We start from the raw sequence: 27,398 nt of genomic DNA, 5'->3' as shown, positions 1-27,398 counted from the left end.
GACTCTTTCATTCATCAGCAACTTCTTCGTCGGGGGTCCTTTAGCTGCTTGATCTCCTTCCTTTCATTGATGTCATGAAGTCTTTGTTCGAACTTCTTCTAGGTAGGGCACCATCCATCGATCACTTTGCTTCCTGGGTTGTCATGTCTTGCTTCCTTCGTGGAAAGTGGTTTTCTTGTCATCTTGGCTACTCCTTTGTCATCTTGTCCATGCTTCGGAATATTCTTCTCATGGATGCTTCATTGTACTTGCTTGTTTACATGCTTTGACCTAGTAGCCCATTATGACTTCATCCTGATATTGCTTCAACATTGCTTTTTCTTTTGTTGGATGGCTTCTTCATCACGACATCTTTGTAGAGTAGAATCAGTTATCTGCATCTTTTATATCTCCAAGGCCTTCATAGGTGTCAAGGGTCCTTCCTTCCTTTGTCAGAGTTGTCCTGCCTTCTTTCGGGAGATATCTTCAAAGTATCTTGTCAGATAGTGATTCTCGATGATCATGGTGTTCTTCACATGCTTGATCTCTTTCTTCATTTGCTCCTTCTTAGATAGATAGGTCAACCATCTTATGCTTCTTGTGAGAGCATTTCTTCATTGCTTGCTTCCTGGTCTAGTCAACATTTCTTCTTGCTTCATAGTTAGCAATCTTATACTCCTTATGTGAGCATATTCTTTTGTTGACCTTTATTGCATCGTAGTACATGCCTTTGAACATGTTCTTGGTGAAAGAGATTCTTTCATACATGATCATGTTATAGAACTATACCCATGGCTCAACAATATACAAATGATAACATGACTTAATCTTTGATGCATACATACCTCATCTTGATTCTCCTTTGATCATCCTTTGGTGTGGCCCTTCTTGCTTCATCTTAGCTTGCCTGCATATCTCCCTTTTCTTGAATCCCATGAATGGGATTCCCAATGAGACATTTGCTTTGGTCCATGAACCTTCTTTTGAAGATTCCATCATAGGATCTTAAAGATCCTTGCTTTGCAAATGTTTCTTTTCTTTTGATGATGGAGGTCTTCTAAGATTCTTAATCATGATCAATTTTTCCTTTCATCGTGGATGAGGTCCTATACTAGGTATGCTTCTTCTACGTGAATATCTTGAGCTATATCTACCATGCTCCTATATTCTAGAAGATATTTCTACTCATGCATTTTTGTTCTTATCATAAATGCTACATCTTCATGAGTATCTAGAACTCTATGTACATCATGCTTCTAGATTCTAGAGGATGTTTCTAGCCATGCAATTTTATTCTATTCCTACATGCTCCTATACTACTCAAAACTTTGAAAGAAGTCTAGAAGTAAAGAGTTTGACCTAGTCATAGTAGAGATCCGGAGGATCTTCCTTCTTTTGCTTCTTTCCTTCTTTTTTCACTTCTTGAGTTATGTGAGCTTCTTCCCTCTTTATTTTGTTGTTGTTGTCCTTATTAAGCTTAAGACAATTCCTTTTGTAGTGTCCATATTCTTGGCATCCAAAACATTGGATTTTGGACATGTCTTTGTTGTTTGTTCTTCGTGGACCAAACTTGCCAAATTTACCCTTTCTCTTGGCCATGGTAGCAAATGCTTGCTCCTTTGATCCCTCATCTTCCTTTGCCTTAAGTCTGGTTTCCTTTGTTCTGCATAGAGACCACATTTCACTGAGAGTGATTGCTTCCTTCTTGGCATATATGCTTGATGTGAAGTTTCCACATTCCTCAGGTAGAGTATTGAGTACTACAGTTGTCATCTCTCTGTCAGACATGACTTCCCCAAGCTCTTGAAGTTGATCTCTCATTTCAGAGATTTTCATGAAGTAGGGAGCTATTCCTTCCTTTGTTATCTTCATCTTATATAATTCATTCCTTAGAGATATTACTTCTCCGATGGTTGAGACTGAGAATAGCTCTACTAGCTTATTATAAATTTCTTTCGATGTCTCAAACGTGAAGATATAGGGAATGAGAGAGTCTTTGATTGATTCTATCAAAATCCTTTGAGCTCTTGTCTCATCCTTATTGTACTTGGCTAAAGCTTGAGTTTGTTCCTTAGCAGGGATAGTGATATTCCCTTTAACATGTTCTAGGAGTTCATTCTCCTTGAGAAGTAAATCAGTCCTCTTCTTGCATGCAAGAAAGTTATTTGTACCTACCAATTTATTGCTTTCCTTGATTTCCTTGCAAAAAGACATTGATGTATATTCAAAAGGGGACATGTACTTACTTGATAGATTTTGAGATGTAATGGATTTGCTTCCTCCTTGAAGACTTGATGGCTTGCCTTCCTAGGATCTTGATGTTCTTCAAGTTGCCTTCTTCAAGTGGACTTGCTTGATGATGAGATTTGCTTGATGACTTGTAGCTTGATGTAGGTCCTGCTTCAATCTGCTCTTCTTTGTAGGTGCCTTTATGTAAGGCTCTTCTTCTAGCTTTGTAGACCTCCTTGATGAATGATGGATTGTAGACCCTTCTTGTTCTTGAAGTGATTGAGACTTCTAGGCTTGATGCTTCAACTTTGTAGATGCTTCTCCTTAATGAGTGTTCTTGAGTTGCCCTTTCCTTGATGTGTCACCTTAGCTCTAATACCATGTTGAAGAATCTAGGGCAAAGTAGTGTAGTGTGATTCTTCGTTACTTTGATAACAATTTGTGGAGTATTTTTACTTTTCCTTATTAGCTTATTCTTCTTCTTATTCTTATTAGTGCATATGTGTGTACTTCATCAAACTACTACCAAAACATAAAAACAAGAACACAAGATGTTGGCTCTCTGTCAGGGCCAAAACCTCTCTTCTCTTGAGAGGAAAACCCTTTAGTGAATTTCTCTTATTGAAGCTTCTATTGATCAATGCCAAACCCTAGACCCTTGACTAGAAGATCCTCCAAGCACAAGTCAAGTCCTTTCAAGATCACTTCCTCTTGCAGCACTTTGTCTTCCTCCCTTCGGCACTTCTTTTGGCAACTGTTGCAGACTTAGGGCAGCAGCAATGCAGCCCTAATTCTTCGCACGTGTGAGTGATTCTCCTCACAAAACTATGTTAGACTTGTCTTCCTTTCTTCGCTTGCATACCCTTCTTCCACGCTTGAGAGAGAGGCCTTGTAGGCCTAGTTTGAACCCTAAACAATGAGATATATGTGGTTGTGATAGTGTTGTTGTGATGACCGCAGTCAGCCCTCCTTCACTCGCATGTGTGACTGTAATAAGCCCTAGAATAGACTTCTAAGGCTCGGTATTTCTTCCTTCTTCCTTCGCTAGGGTGAGAGGGCCTTTCGCTTGTCTTGGGAGACCTTGTGAGCCTAGTGTCAAGCCCAAACACACAAATAATGGACTGCGTGTTCCTACTATCATACCCACAAATTTCTCCTCCTCTTCCTCACACGTGTGACTGTTTCTAGCCCTAGAAACAATCCTTCACCTTCGTTGTCCTTCCTTCTTACTTCGTTGTACCTTTGGAGACCCTTTAGACTTCCCTTCCCTTCCTTCTCTCGGCTTCTTGTCTTCGCTTATTTCAGAGATCCTTGAATGCGTTATAGAGGAGTGGACAGCCTCCATATATAGAGGTTTGTCCCTCCATTTAGGCCAACTTGTCAACTGTTTGTAGGCTAACTTGAGGATTGTTAGGAGGCTGATTTGTTGAGTAGACTTCGAATAGTTTCCATGGTGGTGTAGCATGCTTGAAGGAACTTCTTGATGGTGCCAATGCATACAATAGACTTGACTTTGCTTGGAGGTTTTCCCATTTGACTTTAATATATATTTATACATCGGGTAACATGCCCTTAAGGTCTTCAACATAATTCTTTTGACTCTTTGACTCACCTATAGCACTTTGACATGTGCTAGACCTACTTCAATGAGCAAGAAACTCATTGACATATATTATAAAAATAATATTTCTTTTCTTGAATAAGTACAAATATCAAAAGTACATTTATGAAGACCGAACCTAGTTACATTTCCTTCAACAATTCAACCAGACAAAATGGAGGTGATGTAGACGATTCTGATTCACCTATTGATATGGATGTTTCTTATGATTGTGAACTAAATCTGTCTTCAGATTTTGAACCAACTTCCTTCAAAGAAGTCGCTTCTCATGATGAATGGAAAGAAGCGATGCAAAAAGAGTATGATGCCTTGATAAAGAATGACACTTGGAAGCTGGTTGATCCTCCATTGGGAACCAAACCAATAGGCTACAAGTGGGTCTACATTAACAAGTATAAAGTTGATGGCTCACTTGACAAGCACAAAACCAAGCTTGTGGCAAAAGTTTTTGCACAGAAGGAAGGGGTTGACTATGAGAAGACTTTTTCCCCCAAGAAAACTGGGCTACCATCTAGACACTCTTTGCCGTGGCAGCTCAGAACGGTTGAGAAGTCCATCAAATGGATGTAAAAATTGCTTTCTTGAATGGAGATATGAAAGAGAATGTTTTTATGTCCCAGCCAGAAGGATTTGTTGTGAAGGGTCAAGAACATAAAGTATGCAAGCTTGTAAAATCCTTGTATGGCCTCAAGCAAGCACCATGAGCCTAGTATGAGAAGTTAACGAAGCATCTTCTGAAACTCAACTTCAAACATTATGATCTTGATGATGCAACTTTGTTTGTCAAGAAAGTTGGCAAAACAATTGTATATCTTGTGGTGTATGTAGATGATCTTTTGATGACAGGGAACAATGAGAGCTATATTGCATCCATAAAGAAGGAATTGAGGAAAGGTTTTGAAATGACAGACTTGGGGTATGTTCACTACTATCTTGGTATTGAAGTAACTCAACATCCGAAGTTTATATTCCTCTCTCAAAAGAAGTACATTGGAGATCTGTTGAACATGTTTGGCATGGCTGAGTGCAATCCTTTGACTACTCCAATGGAACAAAACTTAAAGCTCACATCCACTGAAGGAAAAGAATTTGAGGATGCAACAAAGTATAGACAACTTGTAGGAAGTCTCAACTAAGCCCAGCAATGGCCATCTCAACAAAATGTCAAAAACCTCCTCTTTCCTTCTACTCATTTGTTGCTTTGCTATTCACACTCCCTTCTGGAGTGAGAAGATCTACACACAACGATTGTTGATCTGCAAGGAAAAATTGAACTTCTTGAGACTAGAAGTTCCCTAGCGAAAATTTCCCCTCTGTGTGTGCTCTTCTTCCTTCCACCAACGTTGGCTCTGCTCTAGTGAACTGCTACAAAAACCACTGCGTCTAGCTAGAGATATGCCCAACGAAAAATCTGAGTTGCTCCCTCTGCCTCTGGAATCACTCAATCTAGAAAGATCGAATTTTTCTACCCCTCACTTAGAAAAATCGAACCTCCTCAAGCAACTCGGCCTCCTGGCAGAATGACTGTGCTGCCCTTGGGAATTTCGGCCTACTACCCACAATGAGCAACAAAATTCCTTCTCTCTTCGCCTCTGAGCTCTCTGACTGATCAATTGCATTCTAATACCATGTGAAAATTCCAAACCAGAATCTTTTTGGAGCAACTGGAAATTATTCTCCTAATTATTAATTTAATTTAACAATTTATTCATTGTTTGCTACAGCAAATACTAAATAAATCACACTGCAATCTACACAAATAAAACTGTGGAATAATAAACGTTGGAAGAAATGCTAGCACACACACATAAAAAATAACATAGTTAGTTTTGGACAAAAATCACGGAAAAACCCAACTTGGGAAAACCGGTGCAGGAGATGAGGATTTTATTATTAAGCAGCAGTGGAATAATCTTAGTACAATCTGGATGTCGAATACTGGAAATCCTGCAGAGAAAACACTGGCAAAAATCTAGCGAGGAAATTTCCTCACCCCACAAGAAAATCCAGGCTCTGACCTCAACTCCAAGGGAGTCGTCCAAACTGCCTCTACACAGCTACTGCGTCGCCCAAGTGCGGTTCCTTTTGCACTCTATCTGGAACAACCTTTCCTCAAGTCATCTAGTCTGGGAAAATGTCTCTCCTGGCCTCCAGAACCTTTGTCCAGCTTCTAGCACTAAAACTCGGCTTTCCCCAGCATAATCAAAACTGCCTCTATAGGCTACTGCATTGCCCCAGCGTCAACCTCTCTCTGGCTCTTCTACCTCTCTTCAAATGCACTCACCAGATCTGGAATCCTCCCTTTGACTTCACTGTCTCTGCCCCTCTCTCACTGCTTCGATCTCTAGCTCTCTTTCGATAATTGACTACTGCTACTCTGGAAATCGATTTGCTCAGAAATCGAACTGCTCAAGTGTGTTCTCCATCACCACATTGATCTCCTTTTATAATCCTATGTTGGAGCACCCTCGACCAAGATTAAAACTTAAACAATAGCTAGCATCATCTCTGGATCGATCCATGTGAGTTTCTAGATGATTCTCGCCTTGACTTAAGTAATACTGATTAATTAACCATATTCCCTAAGTTTAGACTTAGGAAATATTTTAAAAATGGTTAATAATCTAATTAAGTCATTTGTAGGCAGAATTTCCATAAATGATTTATGGGTTTTGGAGATATCATGTATTCTAGTCTCTCCACAAAATTGCAAGGCTAGAACACATCTGATGCAACATAAACTAACAAGTTCATCTATTTTTGATCCCTTCTTCCCCTTTGTTTGACCTAGGCTTTTTGTTTGAAGATTCACCTGAAACCCTAGGTCTTGTTTGGGTCCCATTGGGCTTCTTTGTGGTCCCACATCTCTACCATTTCTTATTTCACAAGGCCGCTTAGAAACCTCTTTTCTTTAGGAATCTTGGGTCTAGAGATATTTCTAATTCCTAGGTCTAGGCCTCCTTCCCTCAAGCCTTTCTTGGAGAGCCCTTCTTTTGCTTCTAGGACAAGCAACCTATTATCTAAGCCTCTCCTGTGAATGGGCTTTTGAAAGCACATTGTACATTGTTACTGACCTCATCATTCTAGTGATTTCCACCATAGTTGGACTCCTCCCATCGATGAAAGTCCGTAAAGAGCACAGGGCATCGACTTAGGTGACAGTGTGTCCTTGTCCCATTGTTGCCACTTGGTTTAGTTGTAGTCCTTTTGGAATCCCTCCTGGGACCCATGTTAAATTGAGCGGTAACAGTGATTTCTATTGCTCTTTCATGTTTAATGGTTGAAATTTTCTTCTGTATAACTAACTGATGATGTTATGTGGAATTAATGCAAATTAAATCATTAAAAGTAGTTATCATGTTGAAGAAAATTGTTCTAGCTTGTGCCCTAGAAATATCAACAAGACACAAGGTTTCACAAGTCCAAGTAAAGTCAGATATCAAGTTCTCCAACAATGACATGTTTGATATTGTATATAGTACACACACAACCCAAATTTTTCATGAATAACAATGTCCTCTTTCCAATTGTAACTTCACTATCGATTGTGGTCTCAATAGATGTTTATGTTATCTATAATATTTTTCGTTTGTTGCACATCAGTAGATATTGACGAACAATTGCATCGGTAATAACTAGGAGACATTTCAGTGAACAACCAACTCTCTCTCTCTCTCTCTCTTAAGTCTCTCTCTCTCTCTCTCTCTCTCTCTCTCTCTCTCTCTCTCTCTCTCTCTCTCTCTCTCTCTCTCTCTCTCTCTCTCTCTTAAGTGTCACAAAGAAATGAACTTGAAGTATGACCCTTTAATCATGGAACTCAAATGGCGAAGAGGGATCTCAAAGGGCAGGCAACAAAGTAAATCATTGATATCACAGAATGCAGTATATATCCACAGATAGAATGAAGAAATATTTAGGAAAAGAATAGAAGGACCAGGACTTTTCAGAGAAGAAATAAATATCAATGAAAGGTGTGAAGGACTTGTGAATTTGAAATCTATCCAATCTAGCAAGTCATGAACATAAACATATTCTAAAAGCAAAGGAGAGTCTCCAACAGTTAATAGTAAACCCCTGGTTCAGTGATTGCAAAGAAGTCAAAAAAGACCTATAAGAAAAATCCCAACCAGCAAGAATCTCAGAGTCTACAATCAAGCAGTAAAGATCCAAAAATGTAAAGTTGCAAAAACTAGACAGCAGGAACTACTAATGATGGCAACCCATCATCAAAGGAGGAGAAAAGTGTGACCAAGGGAATTATAGAACTATAATGATCATTGCAATATTTGCATGCTGACTGGCAGATGATGGGAAGAAAAATCAGAGAGTGATAAGACAAGACAAAGGAAAGAGCTAAGTAACAAATAGGTTTCAAAGCAAAGCACTTGCAACATTGATCATTTCCTTACTTTAGGGCACATCATAGAAAAGACAAGGGACACAAAATATGAGAAATTGTGGTGATATTTTGTGGACCTCGTAAACCCTTTGACACAGTGCAATGAGAGAAACTAAAGGGATGGCTCATGGAAAAAAGTGTTTTGGACGAGTGCATACCAATAGTAGACAAACTACAAATGGGCTAGCAACAAAATCAAAACTGAGGAACAACTGTCAAGGAGCTTCAGCAATGATGTAGGAGGGAAACGAAGTTGCCCCTCTCTCCCACATTGTTTGGCCTAATATAGATAAACCAGAAGACTAGGTCAATGAGAAAGGGGGAGAAGTAAATACAGGAGGCCTTATAATAAAATTTCTTTGCTATATGCAGAGGAAGTCACCTAATGGCAAGGACACTAAACAGCCTACAGGAGCATCTGTCAACACTAACTTTTTACATGGAACTAGTTATGGAAACCAACATAGGCAAGACCAATTTAGTGCTATTTTCATTGAAAAAGAAGCCATATCAAGCTCATATCAACTTCAAAAAGAAGCCTTTGGAGATCACCCAAAATATCAATGCCTAAACTTGGTGTTTAACAAAGAGCTAAGTTGAGAAACATGCACAAGGAAGCAACTACAAGGTGATTGGAAGGCAACCTTATTATAATATTACTCCAAATTAGATGCAGGACAGCAGAGGCATGGGATTGGGGATTGATGAGCGTACCTTTTCAGACAACAGTGATGTATGGATGTAATATGTGTGCCAAGCAAATCAAACAATAGATGGATCCAAATAGAGAGTGTAAAAACACATTGTACTAACCTTTCTTACACTGTAACTACTTATGAAATTCCTCTAGCAGAAACAGGTGGAAGCAATCGGAAACTTGATTTTATATGGGCCAAGTTTGACAGACATTGACACCATAAGGGTAACAGAAAAATCAGGAAAGAGGTCTTCAAGAGAAAGAAAAAAAACACTTAACTGCAATAGAAAGAGTTGCGAGCTACATAAATAAGTAATGAAATCCCCCTGCAAGCTTGTTACAGACATGGCAAATTGAAAGGAAACATGAAGAAAAAAACACTACTACATTGGGAATCTTCAACCCAACAAGCGAAATCAAATTGCAAGAATATCTAAAATAAACATTTTGTGAAGAAAAAAAAAATTAGTTTAATGAAGAACAAACTCACACAAATTAAAACGCAGCACAGTAAGGAAGGAACCAAAGGAGGAACGGAAATGCAGAACATGCCAAGTGTGAAAAGAACAGGTGGAGACAGAGCAACACTTCCTACTTCACCGTGAGGCATACGGCCACATTAGAAAGTGATCAGCATTAGAAGAGAGCATTTGGGATAAAGTGTTTTTGGATTCACCGGTAGAGGACACAGTGAAAAGGGAAGCAGGGATGATGCACCTCAGGCACAGGTTGTTGTAAGTCAACCCAACTGAAACAAGTGACCCTCTCCAGGGGGCAATGCTCAAATAAGTAGCACAACACCTCCACTGATACCCGCATAGGGTATATCATCTATCTTCCACTTCTCTTTCTTGTCACGTTCCATTTTTCTTATTTATATGCAGGAATGGTATGGTGAGATGCAATATTTTTGTCCCAAGGACCAATTGGCCCCATGGATTTTTAATAATATTCTCTCCCCTATATATATTGATATAGACAAGGTGCAAGAACCAAATATATTTTTCTACAAAAACATGAGAATTTTGTTATTCTTGTGCAACCATTTCACCCGAGATTGATCTATAATATTCAAAGATATATGTCAATAAATGCTAGTGTTAATAGATCAGAACAATTTATAGATAGAAAAACAAATAAGTATGAGAGTATTATTATTATTATTATTATTATACCTCACTTTTGTCATCAAGAACTCTTGCAATTAAATAAAGATCACAAGCTTTGGCAATCTCCATGAGCATCTCCACAACAGAAGGCCTTACAACAGCATGCTCCTGTTACAACAGTTGATTTCTATCAATTTCAGACCAGTGCAGCAGCCTAAACCAACTACATGGAGTGTCAAAGTATCATTCCACCTGCAACTCTTCTGGGGTTAGCTCCTCAAGTACCACTCCCAGCAATTGGCATGTGATCTGAAAGAACCATATTGCAAAAACAAACATGAAAGAATGTAAGCTTAAACAAAACTTTATAAGCTATTCCAGTGTAGCTTACTTTGATGAAATACAGGTAGCAATAGGAACAATAACACAAAACTAATTAGCAAAGGTTTTGTACCCTGCACACTAGTTCCAAAGCAATAAGCATTGGTCCAGCTTGTAATATCACACATCACTTGTTTGTGGATGATATTTTGATTTTCTATGAAAGTACTAAAAGGATAATTGAGAAGTTCAAAACAAATTTGAGGTTATTTAGTAAAGCTACAGGTATGACTATAAATCTTGACAAATCCACAGTATCCGTATGGGGTATGTTACCCCTACTTTTAGCATGGGTGCCCTAGTAAAATTTTGGTGGAACAGAGCAGTTTGGTGGCATGGCATATCCCTCTTCATGGTCTGGTTGCATTCCAATTTTTGGGTACTTTCACATTTCCCAAGGCATTTCACAATGTTCAAGGCACTTCACATATTCTGAGGCATTGGTCACACCTCCAAAGCATTGTTGGGGCTATTTGGGCACTTGTTGACATCTTTTGGCATGCCACGTGGAGGATCATTGAGCGCTCTCCTTGTTGGTCATTTTGAAGCTGATTTTCAATTTCACATTATCTGAGGAACAATTTGCACCTACAGCACTTCTCGCAGCTGTTGAGGTACTTTGGTGACTTGGAAGGGTGATCTGGCTGATGTGTCACATTATTGGTATGCCTTGGATGATATGGACATGGCTTGGATGACGTATCTAGGAGAATGATGGGCTGGAAATGAGGATCAATCTCATTATATTTTGACCTCATTTGGTTGGATGGGGATTTAATGACCCAAACTTTGAATTATAGGAGCATCTCTCAAGCTTCATGGAGTGCCTTGACCCAAAGCCACTGTTTGGATGTATTGTCCATTGTATCAAATGATTTTTGGAGATGTTTTCATGATGCCCCCTCTCTAAGGTTAAGTGTCCATTCTTTGCATGTGGTTGTTGCACAAAAAGAAGGTGAGCATTGAAGGTTGGTTGACTTGGGAGGCCACTCTACTGTATCTTGAAGCATTGGACCATTCTTTGAGCCATCTTCCATGGAGGACATTGACCATTTGCACCATTTTGGGATCATTTGGAGGCTTGACGTAGCACCATCAACCATCTCTCCTCTTCTTGGATGGATAGACCCCTCCTATGGGGCTTTTACTTATCTTCTAATTGTACATGTGGCTGGACCACTTTATTTTAATGATGTGTTAGATTACATGTATTTAAGAGTTAGTTAGATTTAGTTTTCTTAGGCTAGATCTACGGAATTAAATAAGATAATGAAATCTTACTATAAAGATGTTAAATCTCACTCTATACATAGATGAGAGGTTCCTCATTTATACTTGTTGCTGCACAAACTATCAGGCCTTGTGAAAGGGGTGCCTTGTGAGGTCAAGGCTAGAGGGCACAACAACACCTAGGATAGAGGCCCACTGTCACCACAGCGTAAGTCCCCTACTCTCCTTGGCTTTTCACCGATAGGAGTCCCAGTAATACTCACTTGTGGTATTGTCTTTGTGATAGGTTCAAAGTGATGTAAGGCAGCTCATTCAATGGAAAGGTTCAACAAAAGTGTGAGCCTAGGGAGAGGCTAATAAGACTTTCCACGAAAAACCCTTGATAAAATGGCTACACAAAACCTAGGATCAATGCTTAACACGAGATATAGGTGCATCCAAAGTCAAGGTAGGTGAAAGGAGAGGCAACGATAGATTTACTTCACCAGGTACCAAAATTTTGCCTCAAAAAGTCCCCAAGTTGAAGGATTAGCCTACTAGGGTTGCTACTGGTGTGAAAACTAGAGCCTTCGAGTTTATGGATGAAATCCATGTGGATGCCACCAAATTTTGTGAGGAGGTAGTCCTACACCTCAACTTGATGTTTAGGCTCCTAGATTATCCAAAGAGTGCCTCCCTTAAAATTTGTCGCAAGCCCTAGTTAGGGCCTCTTTACCCTTAAGAGGGCAAAAAAGAGAAGTAAAATAGTTATGTTTTGTGACCACCAAGGAGATTGACCAGTGCCTTAGACCCTTGGGAAGTTTGGAGTCATGAAAGATCTTGATATGGGCAACTCACTGTTCAAGGAGACCTAAAGGAATTAGCACTAGCTACCCCCTTTAGATATTTATACTTCTTAGAGCGACCCCCTTTAGATATTTATACTTCTTAGACACTTGTTAATGGAGTTTCAAGGATAAAATGCAAAAATTCCCCATAGTTACACTTTAGAAAAATATTTCCAGAATTAGGGCACGAAATTTAACCATGAGACATTATTCCATGCATTAGACATTAACAAAATCATAAATTGACCATGAAAAAGCATATATCTATCCATAACAATGCCATTTAGAAGCTCCAAAAATGAGACAAGAATTATCCACGCATCAAAATGCATCCATAATCACCAAAAATCCTTCACAAATGGCAGGTCTAAATTTAGCAATAGGTCGTGTTGCACCCATTTTTTCAACATTTGAAGGAAGCAAGATCCAGGAGCTCGAAGGAATTTTTTCAAAGTTCAAAATCATCAACCAACAGTTTTTCATGTCATTCTAAGCCCATTCTACAAAATTGTAATATAAATGATGCGAGTACGGTAGTTTTATTAAGTAACAACCTAGGTAAGCCTACGATTTTGGCGACAAATTTTATCCTAGGAGGTTTTTCGTCTCACTGATTTAACTGTGTTTCTAAATACAAATGATCGGAAGAGTTTTTCCTCCAGCCTCACCCCAAAGCTAGTGTGGAATTTATCGTCAAAGTCTTAGATGAGTCCTAGTGTTTTAGTTGAGTCTTTTGTAAAAGTGATTTGGGAATAATTTAAGCTAATTGGCTAAATTATTTTATTACAAGTCACTTGGTCTACTAAAGTGTATTGTGCCACAGAATTGGGTGTGTATTTTGAAGGTCTATAACAAACGGATATTCCCCCTTTGAGGGTTGAATTTTGTAAAATCTTATGTAAAAAATATTTTAGTGTATAGTCCCTCATATTTAGACAATGGCTAAAGTACTTGAAGGTGGAAAAATAATTAATCCCCTCAAGTGTCAATTAATTCATTTTTCTGGCAAAATAAAATTAATCCTAAGCCAAAAGCTTAATTAATTAGAGTCAAAAAATTAAAATGTTAGAGAAATTAAATTCTCCAAGTGGAAAAATTCATAGGTCTTAAAGAAATTAATTTTTGGAGATCCCTCACCAAGGGAATATTGGAAATTTCAAGAAAATTTGGACCCTTGGGCTTTGGTGGTTGAGTCAAAGTCAATTTTTTTACGAAATTGGAGCAAAATATTTATTTTTGAGCTAATAAAAAATGAGTTTAATGAGAAATTTGAAAATTCCTCAAAAATATGTATTTTCGATGGCAGAGATTAAAAGTTGATCAAGTATCTATCGACGGTCGAGATTATTTTGATGGGGATCAAGCCAACTAGTCGTTATTTTCCACTTGGAGGATTTATCTATAAATTAGAGGTCACTTGTGTCTCAAAAAAAGGGATCTTTGGCTAATGTAACTTTGTAAAAGCTAATGTGAAACTACTGTCACGCTGGGAATGTTTTGATTATCATAATAAAAGACATAGGGGTGCAGTTCCAGGTGTCTTTCTCACTAATTTGTGGTATGTGTTGGGTACAAGAATTCCTATATTGTGCTTCAAAATTTAATTGAATTGTTATTTCAATGTAGATGGATAGGAACATTCTATTGTTAAGTTTTGGGCTTATCTTAGGTGATCCAATTGTATGTTTTAACGGTTTATTCTTGAGAAAATATATAGTGTTTGTAGGTTCCCCAACCCTTGGGCTCCAAGTTCACAAACTGTGGGCACAGGCTAACCATGTTTGGATTCTGAATATTTTATATGATTTTCTAACTTCGCTAAGGTTGTGGTTTGGCATTTATTTTTCGAAATACATCTAGCCATTGTCAAAATTTACAAAAATTTTATTCTCAAAAATTCTTCTAAGCATTGTACACTTGTATATTTTGTAAATATATTTTGTATAATTAATTTGTAAATTATTTTATTTTCTAACCCTTGTTTTGCAGCTGGGGTTTTCTGGGGTTTTGGGATTTTGAATTTTTGTATATATTGGGGTTTTGGGCTATTGTAAATTTATTTGTGTAGGTGAGATCAAAGGAAAATTGCTAGATTAGAGCTAGATCTAGGCCCTTGAGGGTAAGATCTAGCCTCTACATATTTTCGCAGGGCCAGCAATTGAATAATTTTGCATAAATTGAAAATCTGAAGCAAAATATTTTTTTTGGCCAAGGGTTTCAAGCTTTTCAGGGCTCCTAGGCCCAGCGTCCTCCATTTTCCTAGCCGCCCAACCTCCTTAGCCCCCTGCGTCAGCCCTTTTCAGCCTTCTAAGGCTAGCCATAGGCCCCTAAAGGCCTCAGCCTTCCCTTTTCCCTTAGTCGTGGGCTTTGAAGGCATTTGTAGGCCCGATCGTAAGCCTCTAAGGCTTCGGCCTTCCCTCTTGCACCTAAACGGCAGCCTTTAATGCTTGTCGTGGGCCCATCTAGACCTCTAAGGCCTGGCCGCAGGCCTTCTCCTTGCCTCGACCTCCCTTCACTTGTTTTTTCTGCCCCTATGTCCTCCTCTTGGCCCCTAGGCCTTAGCCGCAGCCTCTAAGAGGCTTGCTCATCCCTCTTCCTAGCCATTTCCTTGGCCCTAATTTGCCCTCATTCATCTTTTGGTTGGTCATTTGATTTTTGGACTGAATATTGGTGGGTTTTGCAGGAGAAATTGGCTCGAATTTTGATGTTTGCAGGTGTTCCAGCTCTTGGAAAATTTTGAGCAAGTTTGGCAAGCTCTTTCTAGGCCTAAGGCCTTTGGTTTGACCTCTAACCCTTATCCTCTCATCTCTGTTTTATTACAGCAGTCATAATTACTTCATAACAGTGGAAAAATATCATTTAAATTGGCTTAAAACAAGTTCATAAATTGTCTAACATACTAGGGAGTTAATTGCTTAAGTTGGGCATTCATCATTAGGCTTGTTTCATGGTTTATTGCTGACTGTAATAAGAGTAATCAAATCTGATATATCACTGATAAACACATTTAAGAGGCATAAAATTGATTGGTAAGATATCTAGCACATTGTCACATCATCTAAGCAACTTGGGCATTAATTGTTTGGCATAAATCTTCAAGTTTTCATGACTGATATCTCTGCATAATAAGTGTGATCAGATCTGATATCATACTGAAAACTACATCATAAGAAGGCTTGTTAACTCATAATTTCATATTGGCAAGTTTGGTTTGGCATCTAGAAGCATTTTGGCATATTTTGACATACTAGTAGCTCACTGTTTTCATAAGTTATCTATTGTTGTCATACATAATCTTACTTCTGTCCTAAAGGCCTAATAATTGCTCATTTGAATGTGATTGAGACAGGACATAAGTAACTTAAGAAATTTCCTTGATTATAATTGTTCTCGTTTCATGGTTTTATAGCAAGTTGGTTTCTAATTGTTTCAAAGTGCACTAACACATTTGTTGTTGTGAGTTGATTGAAGTTTCAAAAGTTCACATCTAATAACAACACTCACTAAAGCACTCTAATTTCAAATCTCATTGCATTGAATAATTCAAGCTTCTTTGGGCATCTTGAGCAAGTTATCTTTCTTGATTGGCAGTAAGTAGTATTGGCATAAGACCATTAATAATCTTGTTGTGGAATCATCATTGGCATTTACTTTGTTGAAATATCTTGGAAGATTTCAAATTGTCCCAAGTAATTGTCATTGGCATTCCATATTGAATCATTGAAGTGGATAAGTGCTCTATATTGCTATCATTGACATTGGTTAAGCATCTTGTGGAAGATAATTTTGTCTTAAGTTGAATTGATCTATTGTTGAGTGTTGGCACTTGATAATTTGACACATTCTTGTTGTTAAGATTGTCTTTCCATCTATTGTTAAGTACTCTATCATAAAAGCTAATCATAACTAAAGTACTTAAAACCTTAAGCAATCTTAATCCAAGAACCACTCAATCCATCTTGCATTGCATTCTAAGTCTAGTTGCATTAATAATTTACCTCCAATCATAAGTTTGGTTGATAGACATTTAGAGCCACCCTTTCTCAATTTAACTTGAGGAACTTAGACCCTCTTTAGTGGTTAACATGGTGACCTTGCAGTCGTCAAAGCCATAGTCTCTGCAGCATCGGAGGCATCGAGTGGTTGGAACACAGGCAGAGGTATCATTAATCAAGTCTTTGTTTGCTTCTCGTTGGCTTCCATCCCACAACCTACTCTAGAGACTAGTTCCAAAATAGTTAAAGAGGAAGGTTACACCTAGAATAGGCATCTGACTTAAAATTAACGAAGATTTTGCATTTTCACCTAGTTGTTAGGATTTGCATTTCATTTAGGTTAGTGAAGCACTTAAACAGCCATTGTATATCCAGTTACTTGGCATTTAATTAATAATAAGCAAGAAGTTGACCCCATAAGGCACTAGTCTCACAACTCAATCTAATCTAATCTTTTAACCTTGCTAAATTTAACCAAGTAGCTAGGCCACTCAATCATGTCTCCTGGACTTGTTGGTTGCCAACTTGTCTTTCATCTTCACATTTCCATAGGGACTACCCCCCATAATGTGTTGTTGGGAGACAGCTAGAACGGAGAGGTCAGGGATCAGAGTCACAGCCCCCAACCCGAGTCGTCGTTCGAAAATCCAAAGAGTGAAGGTTCGAGATGAGAGTAGGTCTCATCTATTTACAAAAGGGCTATCAATTCGAACTCCTAATGAACAAGCCCCTAAAACACAACAAAATGATAGAAAGACCCTTGGTTACAAGCCAACCAAGATAGCTTAACAATTAATCATTATTTTTTCTCTCTCTAGCCCACATAGGGATGACATCATCCATGCGAAATGCTTTCCAAGGCTAGTGTTGAGGCCTCTTTTGTTGGATCTTTGGTAGAGGGCCTCTAAAATCATGATCAAGAGGATCATCTCCTTATTATGCTGCAAAACATCTCCGGGGCCCCTATTTTGGGCTTGGGGCTCCAAAATGGGTCTCATGGGTCTCCATGTGGCTCAAACTCATGCCCATGCTCCATCAAAGAGGGCTCAAGGGATAATACATGCCTTCCCATGTGTCTCTAGAAATGACACAACCTCCTCTAAGCCTTAGATCAGTTGTCAAGTATCGGGTGCAATGTGTAGCCAATCAAGGCATTCTAGTCCAAGTGCATCATCAACTTGAATAACTGTGGCAACGAATAAGCTAATAGTGGTGTTGAAGAAGCCCATGGTGTGGCAATCAATGCTCTGCATGAATGGAGGCCCATGGCTCTTAACGCTCATCGTACAAATGCCATCATGATCCTTTGGAGGGCTTGGATCCCGTATAGGGAGGCCAAGTCCAAGATGAAAACCCACCTACAATCCCACATAATGTCCAGTGCTGCACCTTTCACCCATTAGGTAAGTTAAACATTATGCATCTAAGTGAAACAAACTTGTTATTCATGGGAAAATTAATACTTCAAATGGGGTTTCTCTTCCAAGTTCAGGGATTTGGTCATGTAACAGTGTTACCTCCCTAGGTAGGAGTGGCTAATGAAGGACCCTATTAGGTGGTTTCAACCCCTAAGGGAATGACACGTCCAAGGTACATCCTTCAAATGGTAGGTGTCATGTGAAATAGTGATGGAACGGAGTGGGGGAAAAGGGAAGGCTCCAAGCCACATGCCATGGTACAAGGGTAGTTATGATGAGGGAATCCCACACCATAGGTGTAAAAATGTGAGAAGAGAGCATACGTGGATGCATGAGTTACCCTGGCCTCGGTTTTTCCACCCCTCTTATGCCTTTTGCATTTTACTGATTTTTCTTTTGTATTACTACTCAAAGCTCTCAAGATAAGAGCATGCTTTGTATGATGTGGCAGCATTTATCATCCCCTCAAGGTGGGGCAGTTCATTGCCCACCAGGATTTGGGACATACAAGGATTCCTTTCCATAATGACGTAGGGGACAGTTGGCGCTAGGAATCGAGTGATGGCCATAGATGAAGGGGTAGAGCTCATGCTTGGTTTTTGCCCATGTGGTTTTTGTGTGTCCCGGCCATCTTTTGCATTTTATAATTTTCTGTTCTTTTTGGTTCTTGCTTGTGACCATTTTTGCTTTTAATCCTTTTTTCTTGCATCAACCTCCCAAGGCATCATTTCCAGGCCAAACCCAAAGTGTCGACAAGGGGAAGGGGATGCTAACTCCTTGTGGACCCAATAGACAAGTGTGGACCTAGGTGGGGAATATGTTAATAGGGCTTGTAATGAGCAAAGGGTATTGATATGAAAATTCCATGAACCGGAATCCCTACTGCAACTACTGATTAAACTTCTCCTATTTGTTAATTACTGAAACAAATTATTTACTGCTTCCTACAACAAATATCGAAGCTAATACACTGTAGCCTACACCAATTAAATAATATGCCCAAAACAAGAACAAAACAATAGAGAAAGATACACACAAGTGACAGTTATTTTTGGACAAATGTCCCCGAAAAAACCCAATGCGAGAAAACCAGTGCAGCAGATTTGAGGGTTTTTATTATTATGCAGTAGTTTTCTAAATACAACTCTGGATGCCCTCCCGGCAATCCAGTTACAAAGAAATAAACTGGCAAAAGAAATTTGTGAGATTACATCACTCTACCCAGCAAGTCTGGCTGATCTGGCAGCTAAACCAATGTGTCCCCAGCTATTTCTGCGCTGCCTCTGCGTGGGCCCTGCGTTAGCGTCTAAGGCTCTGCATCTGCTCAACTGGGGATCGATTTGCCTCCTGGAGCAGTTTCTAGCCCTCCCGACTCAGAAATGTCAACTCCCTCAGTAAATTCAGACTTCTACTTGGTGATCTGCGCTGCTTCTGCGTGAGCCCTTATGGCTCAATGTCAACCCCTCTTGGGTCCTGCGCTGCCTCCTTCTGGTGTCTCTCTGCCTCTCTGTTGTGTATCCTGGGCTCTGGAGAAGATACTCCAACCCAACTATCCCTGCCCCTCACTGCACAAGCTCACTATCGATATTCTCCAGGAAGCTGCTTTGCTTCAAAAAATTGAACTTCTAAACTCACTCTGTGCATCTTTCCAAGTGACCCTCAAGCCTCCTTAAATAATCTCCTCATTGACATTCAATGGCCCATATTAGAAGCTAATCAATGGCTAAGATCATTTATGCTTGATCCTCATCTTCTTGAAGTTACACCCACAGTTTCTATTAATACCCTTTAATTATTTTATTTTCCTAAGTTTAGACTTAGGGTCCCATTAAAAATAATTGAATATTTTAATAAAATTGTCTCATGTGGAATTTCCCAAAACGCTTTCTGGGTTCTTTGGAATACATGTGCCTAAGCCTCCCTACAAAATTTGAGACTTAGAGCACATCCGATGCTACCAAAAATCAACACTCCCTCTTTGCGAGGAATATGCCCTAGCAATGCAACTTGCTAAAGCACCACTTTGTTTTGTAACATCTCCCTCTGCGTTGATGATGTCTAACATGTTGTCCACCAACCACTGCGCAAACATTGCATCTGTATTGTTGTTGACCCTGCCACTGTCAACACTGCATCCGTACTGCAACTCCCTCTAAAATCTTGCATCCATGCTATTGCTGGCACTGCCACTGCCAACTGCCCTAACACTGCAAATTGTTGTTGCTACTGCATCAGCAACGGGAAAACATCCCAAATTACTGAACTCATTGTGTTCAGTATGATACCATGTGAATGCTGGAGCATGACTATTGCTAGTCTCTGCGCTGACCCTCTAAATCTTCTGCGCTGCTGCTAACCTCTGCTTTGCGCGCCATTTGCATTGCTAACTCTCCTCTGTGCTGCTCAATCTTTGGCGCTTCTAGCCACTGCAACTGTTTCTCAGACACTCCTCAGCACCATCTGACACAAAACTAGGCTCCCATAAAAAGGTAATTGTTGATTTTTGGGTAGCATCGGATGTGCTCTAGCTCCGAAATTTTGTGGAGGGACTCGAACGCGTGAGATCTCCAAAACCCGGAAATCGTTTGGTGAAATTCCACCCAAATTCTATTTTATTAAAATAATTAATATTTTTAATGGAGTTTCTAAGTCTAAACTTAAGAAAATTAAAATATTAATGGGTATTAATGAAAATATGGGTGAGAAGCTTCTAAGAGACGAGGATCAAGTCTAATTTAATCTTAGTCGTTGATTAGAGACTTAATCTCGGTTGTTGATTTCTCAACAGGAAAAGTATAAATGGAGGCTTGGGATCAGTTGGAGAAGACACACAGAGAGATTGAGGAAATTGATTTTTTGAGGTGAGAAGTTCTCAGAAGAAAAATTGATTGGGGAGATCTTGCGACTAAGAGGTAAGGATAGTTCGGGAATACTCACAGAGAGGCAGAGAGACGCTTGTGGAGGCAGCTCAGTAGTCAGGAGAGCTGGCGTTCGGCCAGTCTGGGCCCACGCAGCCTTGACACAGAGCCAGAAGAGCCAGCGCAGAGGGAGAAAGTTGCCTTCCATGCAGAGAGCCAGAACTGTCGGGAATTGCCAGAACAGCCGGGAAAGCTGATGCAATGGGCAAAAGAGCTAACACGGAGTCTCAGAGAGCTCCACGCATGCCCACGGGGTTACTGCGAAGGGGGAGTGCAGTTGTAGGCGGGGCTAGCCATTGTTGCTGCCGGATCAGCGGGAATCTGCTAGTTGAAGTGAGGTAAAACTCACTCAGGTTTCCACCATTATATTTCTCTGTCACTAGTTTGTCGGGAGGGCAACCAACATTTGTATTAAAAACTACTGCTTAATAATAGAAAACCCTCAGAGTTGTTGCACCGGTTTTCCCACATTGGGTTTTTCCGGGGACGTTTAGTCCAAAAATAAGTGTGTCCTTTGTGTGATTGTCTCATTTATTTTTCAGTACTTGATCTGTATATTGGTGTAAGCTGAAGTGTATTCGCATTTAATATTTTCTAAAAATTTCTAAAAGTAACTTGTTAAAATGAAGAACACAAGTAGGTAATGCAAATCAGTTTACTACAGTAGGATTTACGACTTGTTAGATTCAGAAATTTTCACATGGTATCAAAGTAATTGCAGATCAAGGAGGACTAAAGCCATCAACAAAAGGACAGAGGAAAATATGTGTTGAAGACAGTTGTCCCGAGAGACAGTGCAGTTTCTGGCCGAGAGAGCAGAGGAGGGGTGACGCAGTCACCAAGGGAGGCTCACGCGGAGCCTGTGTCAGCCTGATTGGCTGACGTTATTGCTGCAAAGGTGCAGCACATACTTCATCTAGAGTTGCTGGTGGGGTGTTGATTATGTTGGAGCAGAACAGTACCTAGTGGGGTAGAAGCAAAGTAGAGGGAATCAGTTCCTCAAAAGATTTCTTGCCAAGAAATCTAGATCTAGTGTTGAGCAGTAGCAAAGAGAGATCAGAGGGGTGGTTCGACAGTGGTTGGCAGAAAGATTTCTGTGAAGGAAATCGAAATTTAGAGGGAGCTTGTTCCTTAGAGGATTTCTAGCGCCAAAGAAATCCAGATCCGAGTTTTGTTGGGGCAGCAGCGAAAGAGGGAGAAGAGAACCAGTTCAACATTCACTTAAGCAGAGATGGTAGTTAATGGGCTGAGGGATCAGGACAGCTTGGATGGAGCATCCAACTTCGTCATCTGGAAGGCCAGAATCCTGGCAGTTTTGGATAAAATCGTATCAAGGATTATGCCTTGAAGACGGTTGTTGTTCTAGTTGATGTCAATCCTCCCAAGAAGTACAAGGAGGCTCAAGCAAAAGCAAAGTGCATGATCTTGGACGTGGTCAAAGATCATGTGGTCCCACATATTGCTGAGAAGGACACAACAAGGGAAATGTGGGACGGCTTGACCACATTGTAGAAGGGAACTTTCGTTCAGCGAAAGATGTTGCTTGAAAGTCAGCTGAGATAGTTTCAAATGCAGAAGGGAGAAGAAATTGATCCCTTCTTTCTCAGGTTGCAAACAATTCGTGACCAGCTAACCTTCGTAGGGGCTACACCAGATCCTAAATTCATGGTCAAGACTGCCCTGAATGCAGTCATTGAACACTGGGAAACCTTTGCCCAAAGCACCTTGGGCAAGGCTTCTCTTCCCAGCTGGGACGAGATGTGAGCAGCTCTTCGACTAGAAGAGATCACACGATTGACCAAGGCGGGAAGCAGCAGTAAAGGGATCAGAGTCAAGAAGAAGAGGACGATGCAGCTCTCGCATCAGCAGGATAGCAAGGGCAACAGAAGTGAAAGAAAAAGGATATATCCAAAGTCAAATGCTTCAGATGTGGATAAATGGGTCATTTCGCCACATAGTTCCCTCAAAAGAAGGGCAAAGAAGAGAAGTTTGACTCAAAGGTTGCTCTAGCACAAGCTGACAAAGAGGACGATGATGATTGCGCCATGAGTGCTCATGCACCTCTAGAGAAGAGGTGGGGCGATATTGAGTTGTAGTCGGGAGGACTACATGTGGCGCAGGATACTTGAGGTGCCCAAACTCTTGGATCGCATATGGCTATGGGAGCCCTTAATTGACAGTAGCAGAATGGCAGGAGTCAGTTGGTGCGAGGGATGATGGAGCAACATTGGCAGAGCGAGAGTGCCAAAGTCTGAAGCAGCACAATAGAGTGTTGCAGCGATGCGGGAGGCATAGAGCAAATACAACAGCAACGCAATAGCATTAGAGGGTCACCACAGATTAGCAGCAGAGGTAGCTTCAGCATCTAGGGACATCCCGACTAACCAGCATGTCAACTTTTGGGTGGCTTTTCAGTTGCTTACTTCTCAGCAACTCAGTTGCAATGCAACAGTTAGCAGTGGCAATGCTATGGGCAGCATAATGTAGCATATTGACAGGGAGTTGCAATACAGATGCAGCAGTGACACTGACAGTGTCATGGGCAACAGTACAGATTGCAGCAGCGCAGTGGATGAGGGGTTACAGGCTGAGCATCAGCAGCGCAATGGATGAGGGGCTGCAGGCTGAGCATCAGCAGCGCAGTGGATGAGGCGCTGCAGGCTGAGCATCAGCAGCGCAGTGGAACATGTCGTTGATCAGTGTGATACTTCTGATGGAAAGTATTGCTAGAGCACATTCCTCGCTAAGAGGGAGTGCTGATTTTTGGGTAGCATTGGATGTGCTCTAGCTCTGAAATTTTGTGGAGGGGCTAGAACCCCTGAGATCTCCAAGACCCAGAAATCGTTTGGTGAAATTCCACCCAGATTGTATTTTATTAAAATAATTAATATTTTTATGGGGTTCCTAAGTCTAAACTTAGGAAAATTAAAATTTTAATGGTTATTAAAGAAAATATGGGTGAGAAGCTTCTGAGAGACAATGATCAATTCTAATTTAATCTTAGTCGTTGATTAGAGACTTAATCTCGGTCGTTGATTTCTCAACAGGAAAAGTATAAATGGAGGCTTGGGGTCAGTTGGAGAAGACACACAGAGAGATTGAGGAAATTGATGTTCTGAGGTGAGAAGTTCTTAGGAGGAAAATCGATTGGGGAGATCTTGCAACTGAGGGGCAGGGATAGTTCGGGAATACTAACAGGAGGCGAGAGAAGCTTGTGGAGGCAACGCAGTAGCCAGGAGAACTGACGTTGGGCCAATCTAGGCCTATGCAACCTTGACACAAAGCCAGAAGGGCCAACGCAGAGGGAGAAAGTTGCCTTCCATGCAAAGAGCCGGAACTGTCGAGAACTGTTGGAACAACTGGGAAAGTTGTCCCAGTGGACAGAAGAGCTGACGCAGAGCCTCAGAGAGCTTCACGCAGGCCCACGCAGTTACTGCGAAGGGGCAGCACAATTGTAGCCGGGGCTAGCCAGTGTTGCTGCCGGAATCTGTCAGGTGAAGTGAGGTGAAACTCACTCAGGTTTTCTACCATTATATTTCTCTATCACTGGTTTGTCAGGAGGGCAACTAGCATTTGTATTCAGAACTACTGCTTAATAATAGAAAACCCTTAGAGTGTTGCACCGGTTTTCTCGCATTGGGTTTTTTCGGGGACATTTAGTCCAAAAATAAGTGTGTCCTTTATGTGATTGTCTCGTTTATTTTTCAGTACTTGATCTGTATGTTGGTGTAAGCTGCAGTCTATTTGCATTTTTAATATTTTCTCAATATTTCTGAAAATAACTTGTTAAAATGAAGAACACAAGTAGCTAATGCAGATCAGTTTACTACAGTAGGATTTCTGACTTGTTAGATTCAGAAATCTTCACAGTAATGATCCAAGAGGTGGTCTCCTCAAGGATCCTACCCATCTATAGCTCCTTTGAACTACAGCTCCAAATCAGCTCACCTCCCTCCTGGAGGTGTCTCAGTTGTCATGGCGAACTCCTCCTCCTCGATCTTCGCGGGTGCAGCCTTCAAATCGTGCTTCTCATCTTTGTCCTTCTTCCTGAGAGGACATTGTGTTGTGTAGTGACCCATCTCACCACACCTGAAGCACTTTATCTTCGAGACGTCCTTCTTACGTCTTCGTTGCTCCTGTTTCCCCTTCAATGCAAGGGCTGCATTATCCTCCTCCTCCTTGGGCTTCGACCCACTATTGTTGCTTCCATCAAGCTTACACTTGACTAGATCTCTCCTCAACTCCTCTTGCTTAAGAGTTGCCCACATCTCATCCCAATTCGGCAAAGTCGCCCTGCCCAGGATACTCTGGACAAAGACTTGCCACTCATCTGAGATAGAATTGAGGGCCAGTCTAACCAACTCTAAATCTTGAGGTGTAGACCTCATAGCTGATAACTCATCTCAGGTCTCCTGAAGCTTCATGAGGAACAAATCCACACGCTACCCCTTCTGCATCTGTGTAGATCTCAGTTTCTTCTCTAAGTACATCTTCCACTGCTCGGAAGATCCCTGATACAACGTAGACAATGCATCCCACATCTCCTTAGCAGTCCCTCTGCTAGCGATGTGACAGACTACATGATCCTTCACTCCGTCGAGGATCATTTTGTTTGCCTCCGCCATTTTTGTCTTGTACTTATTTAGCGGATCTTGATCTACAGACACAGCCACCACGCTGTCGACATATGTCTTGAGAGCATGCTCATCTAGAAGGAATGACATTCTCGCCTTCCAGATGACATAGTTGGATGCCCCATCCAACCTGTCCTGATCTCTCAAGCCACTGGTTGCCATTTCTGCCACGAAAATTTGTCGAACTTCTCATCTCTGCTCTTACCGTTGCTACTCAACCAATAAGAGAACGGACTTCTCGACGGGAAGTCTACTGAGGAAAAGTTTCCTCATTGTGCTTCTCTTATCTTATGACGTCTTTCTGCCCAGCAAAACAGCGTGCAAAAAAACTGCATCCCACCAGCTCCTCCTCATGCTAAAGCTTCAGCGCTGCTCCCTCTACCACTGCAAGATTTCGATCTAGAAGCCCTTCTCTCTGTCGACTCACTCAGAGAGAGACTGCCTAGAAATTCAACCCTCCAACTAGGACTGCGCAAACCCTCTGGGGGTTTCGAACTGCTGCCTCCTGCAGCTTTTTCAACCTCCTTTCCTGCTCAGCATTGGGTTCTCTGGCACTGTTCTTCTCGCTTCACCAACCTCCCTCTGATACCATGTGAAAATTCCATGAACTGGAATCCCTACTGCAAAAACTGATTAAACTTCTCCTATTTGTTAATCACTGAAACAAATTATTTACTGCTTCCTACAGCAAATATTGAAGCTAATACATTGCAGCCTACACCAATTAAATAATATGCCCAAAACAGGAACAGAACAATAGAGAAAGATACACACAAGTGACAGTTATTTTTGGACAAGTGTCCCCAGAAAAACCCAATGCGAGAAAATCGGTGCAGCAGATCTAAGGGTTTTTATTATTATGCAGTCGTTTTCAGCCCTCCCGGAGCAATTTCCAGCCCTCCCGTCTTAGAAATGTCAGCTCCCTCAGCAAATTTGGACTTCTGCTTGGAGATCTGCGTCGCTTCTGCGTGAGCCCTTCTGGCTCAGCGTCAACCCCTTTGGTGTCCTGCGCTGCCTCCTTCTGGTGTCTCTCTACCTCTCTACTGCATATCCTGGGCTCTAGAGAAGATACTCTAACCCAACTATCCCTATGCCTCACTATCCTAGAGAAGTTCGATAGTACTCATGGTTGGATTGTGAGAGTACTCCTCTCATTGGAGCTTAATCCAAATATCTTTACTAGAGCATTTATGGTTTTAAGTGCTTCTCTACGAGGTGAATTTTTTGACTTAGAAGATATTCTTTTTTGGTGATTTCTACTACATCATTAAAGGAATTATTGTTATTTCTCAAGACTACCACAAGACCACGAAGATCGATCCATTCAAAGGGGAACTTTTGTTGGAAAATGTAACTATGTTCGGTCATCATGTAATGTACTTGTCAAAAGAATAAAGAAAAGAATTTTTATTATTATTATTGTGACTTATTAAAGCATGGGTTTCATGCTTGGGTCACCATGTTTTAGGTCAAAGTCCCCATTGAGGACTTCTAGGATTTATTCCAAGTCTATAGAGTCATTGTACATTTAAAGAGACCCTTCTTGGGCTTTTGAATCATGTAAAATCATTAAGTATTGAGTCAAATATGAAATATGTAACCGCCACACCATGTCGGCCTAAGGAACCTATTCGACCCCCCAAGAAGCCTATAAAAGCAAGCTCATCGAATTCATTTGGAGCATCATTCTCACACACACAAGTTTAAATTCTCTTGTAGCTGGGAATAAGTGCGAAAATCTCTTGCAGCTGAGAAGAAGTGCGAAGTTGTTTTGTAGCTTGGAAAAGGTGTGATGTCTGTTGCCGAAGAGCCGTCGAAATTTTGGTGTCTCTCTTTCTCTATTTCGTGTTCTGGATTGGGAGATCGAAGTCTTCCAAGTTTCACTGCTCCCGGAAGCTGCCAGTTGCCATAAGTTGCTTCCTAGATGAAGTTGCTGGAAAGACGTCGAAATTCTGAGAGGT

The 27,398-nt window shown here is 40.7% G+C and overlaps 1 protein-coding gene across 3 annotated transcripts in view; it reads right to left on the bottom strand.

Annotated features, from left to right (window-relative positions):
* Positions 1-27,398, bottom strand: part of LOC149200527 (ubiquitin-conjugating enzyme E2 enzyme activator PEX22-like) — a 248,526-nt gene that overhangs the window by 73,446 nt on the left and 147,682 nt on the right. For 2 of the 3 annotated variants that reach the window (XM_089402761.1, XM_089402760.1), the window contains exons 4-5: positions 10,287-10,343; positions 10,101-10,202 (exon numbers count right to left, since the gene is read on the bottom strand). The exons of the other annotated variant lie outside the window; for it this stretch is intronic. In XM_089402761.1, the coding sequence (XP_089258887.1) occupies positions 10,101-10,202; positions 10,287-10,343 (159 nt within the window). The remainder of the gene's footprint in view (positions 1-10,100; positions 10,203-10,286; positions 10,344-27,398) is intronic. 3 annotated transcript variants of the gene reach the window in all.

Source organism: Pinus tabuliformis, chromosome 2_1, assembly GCF_031772625.1.
Source record: "Pinus tabuliformis cultivar Carrire ecotype Pingquan chromosome 2_1, CPIR1, whole genome shotgun sequence".
Taxonomy (NCBI): Eukaryota; Viridiplantae; Streptophyta; class Pinopsida; order Pinales; family Pinaceae; genus Pinus; species Pinus tabuliformis.
The sequence above is the reverse complement of the archived record's forward strand: the minus strand, read 5'-3'. Positions and strand labels throughout refer to the sequence as shown.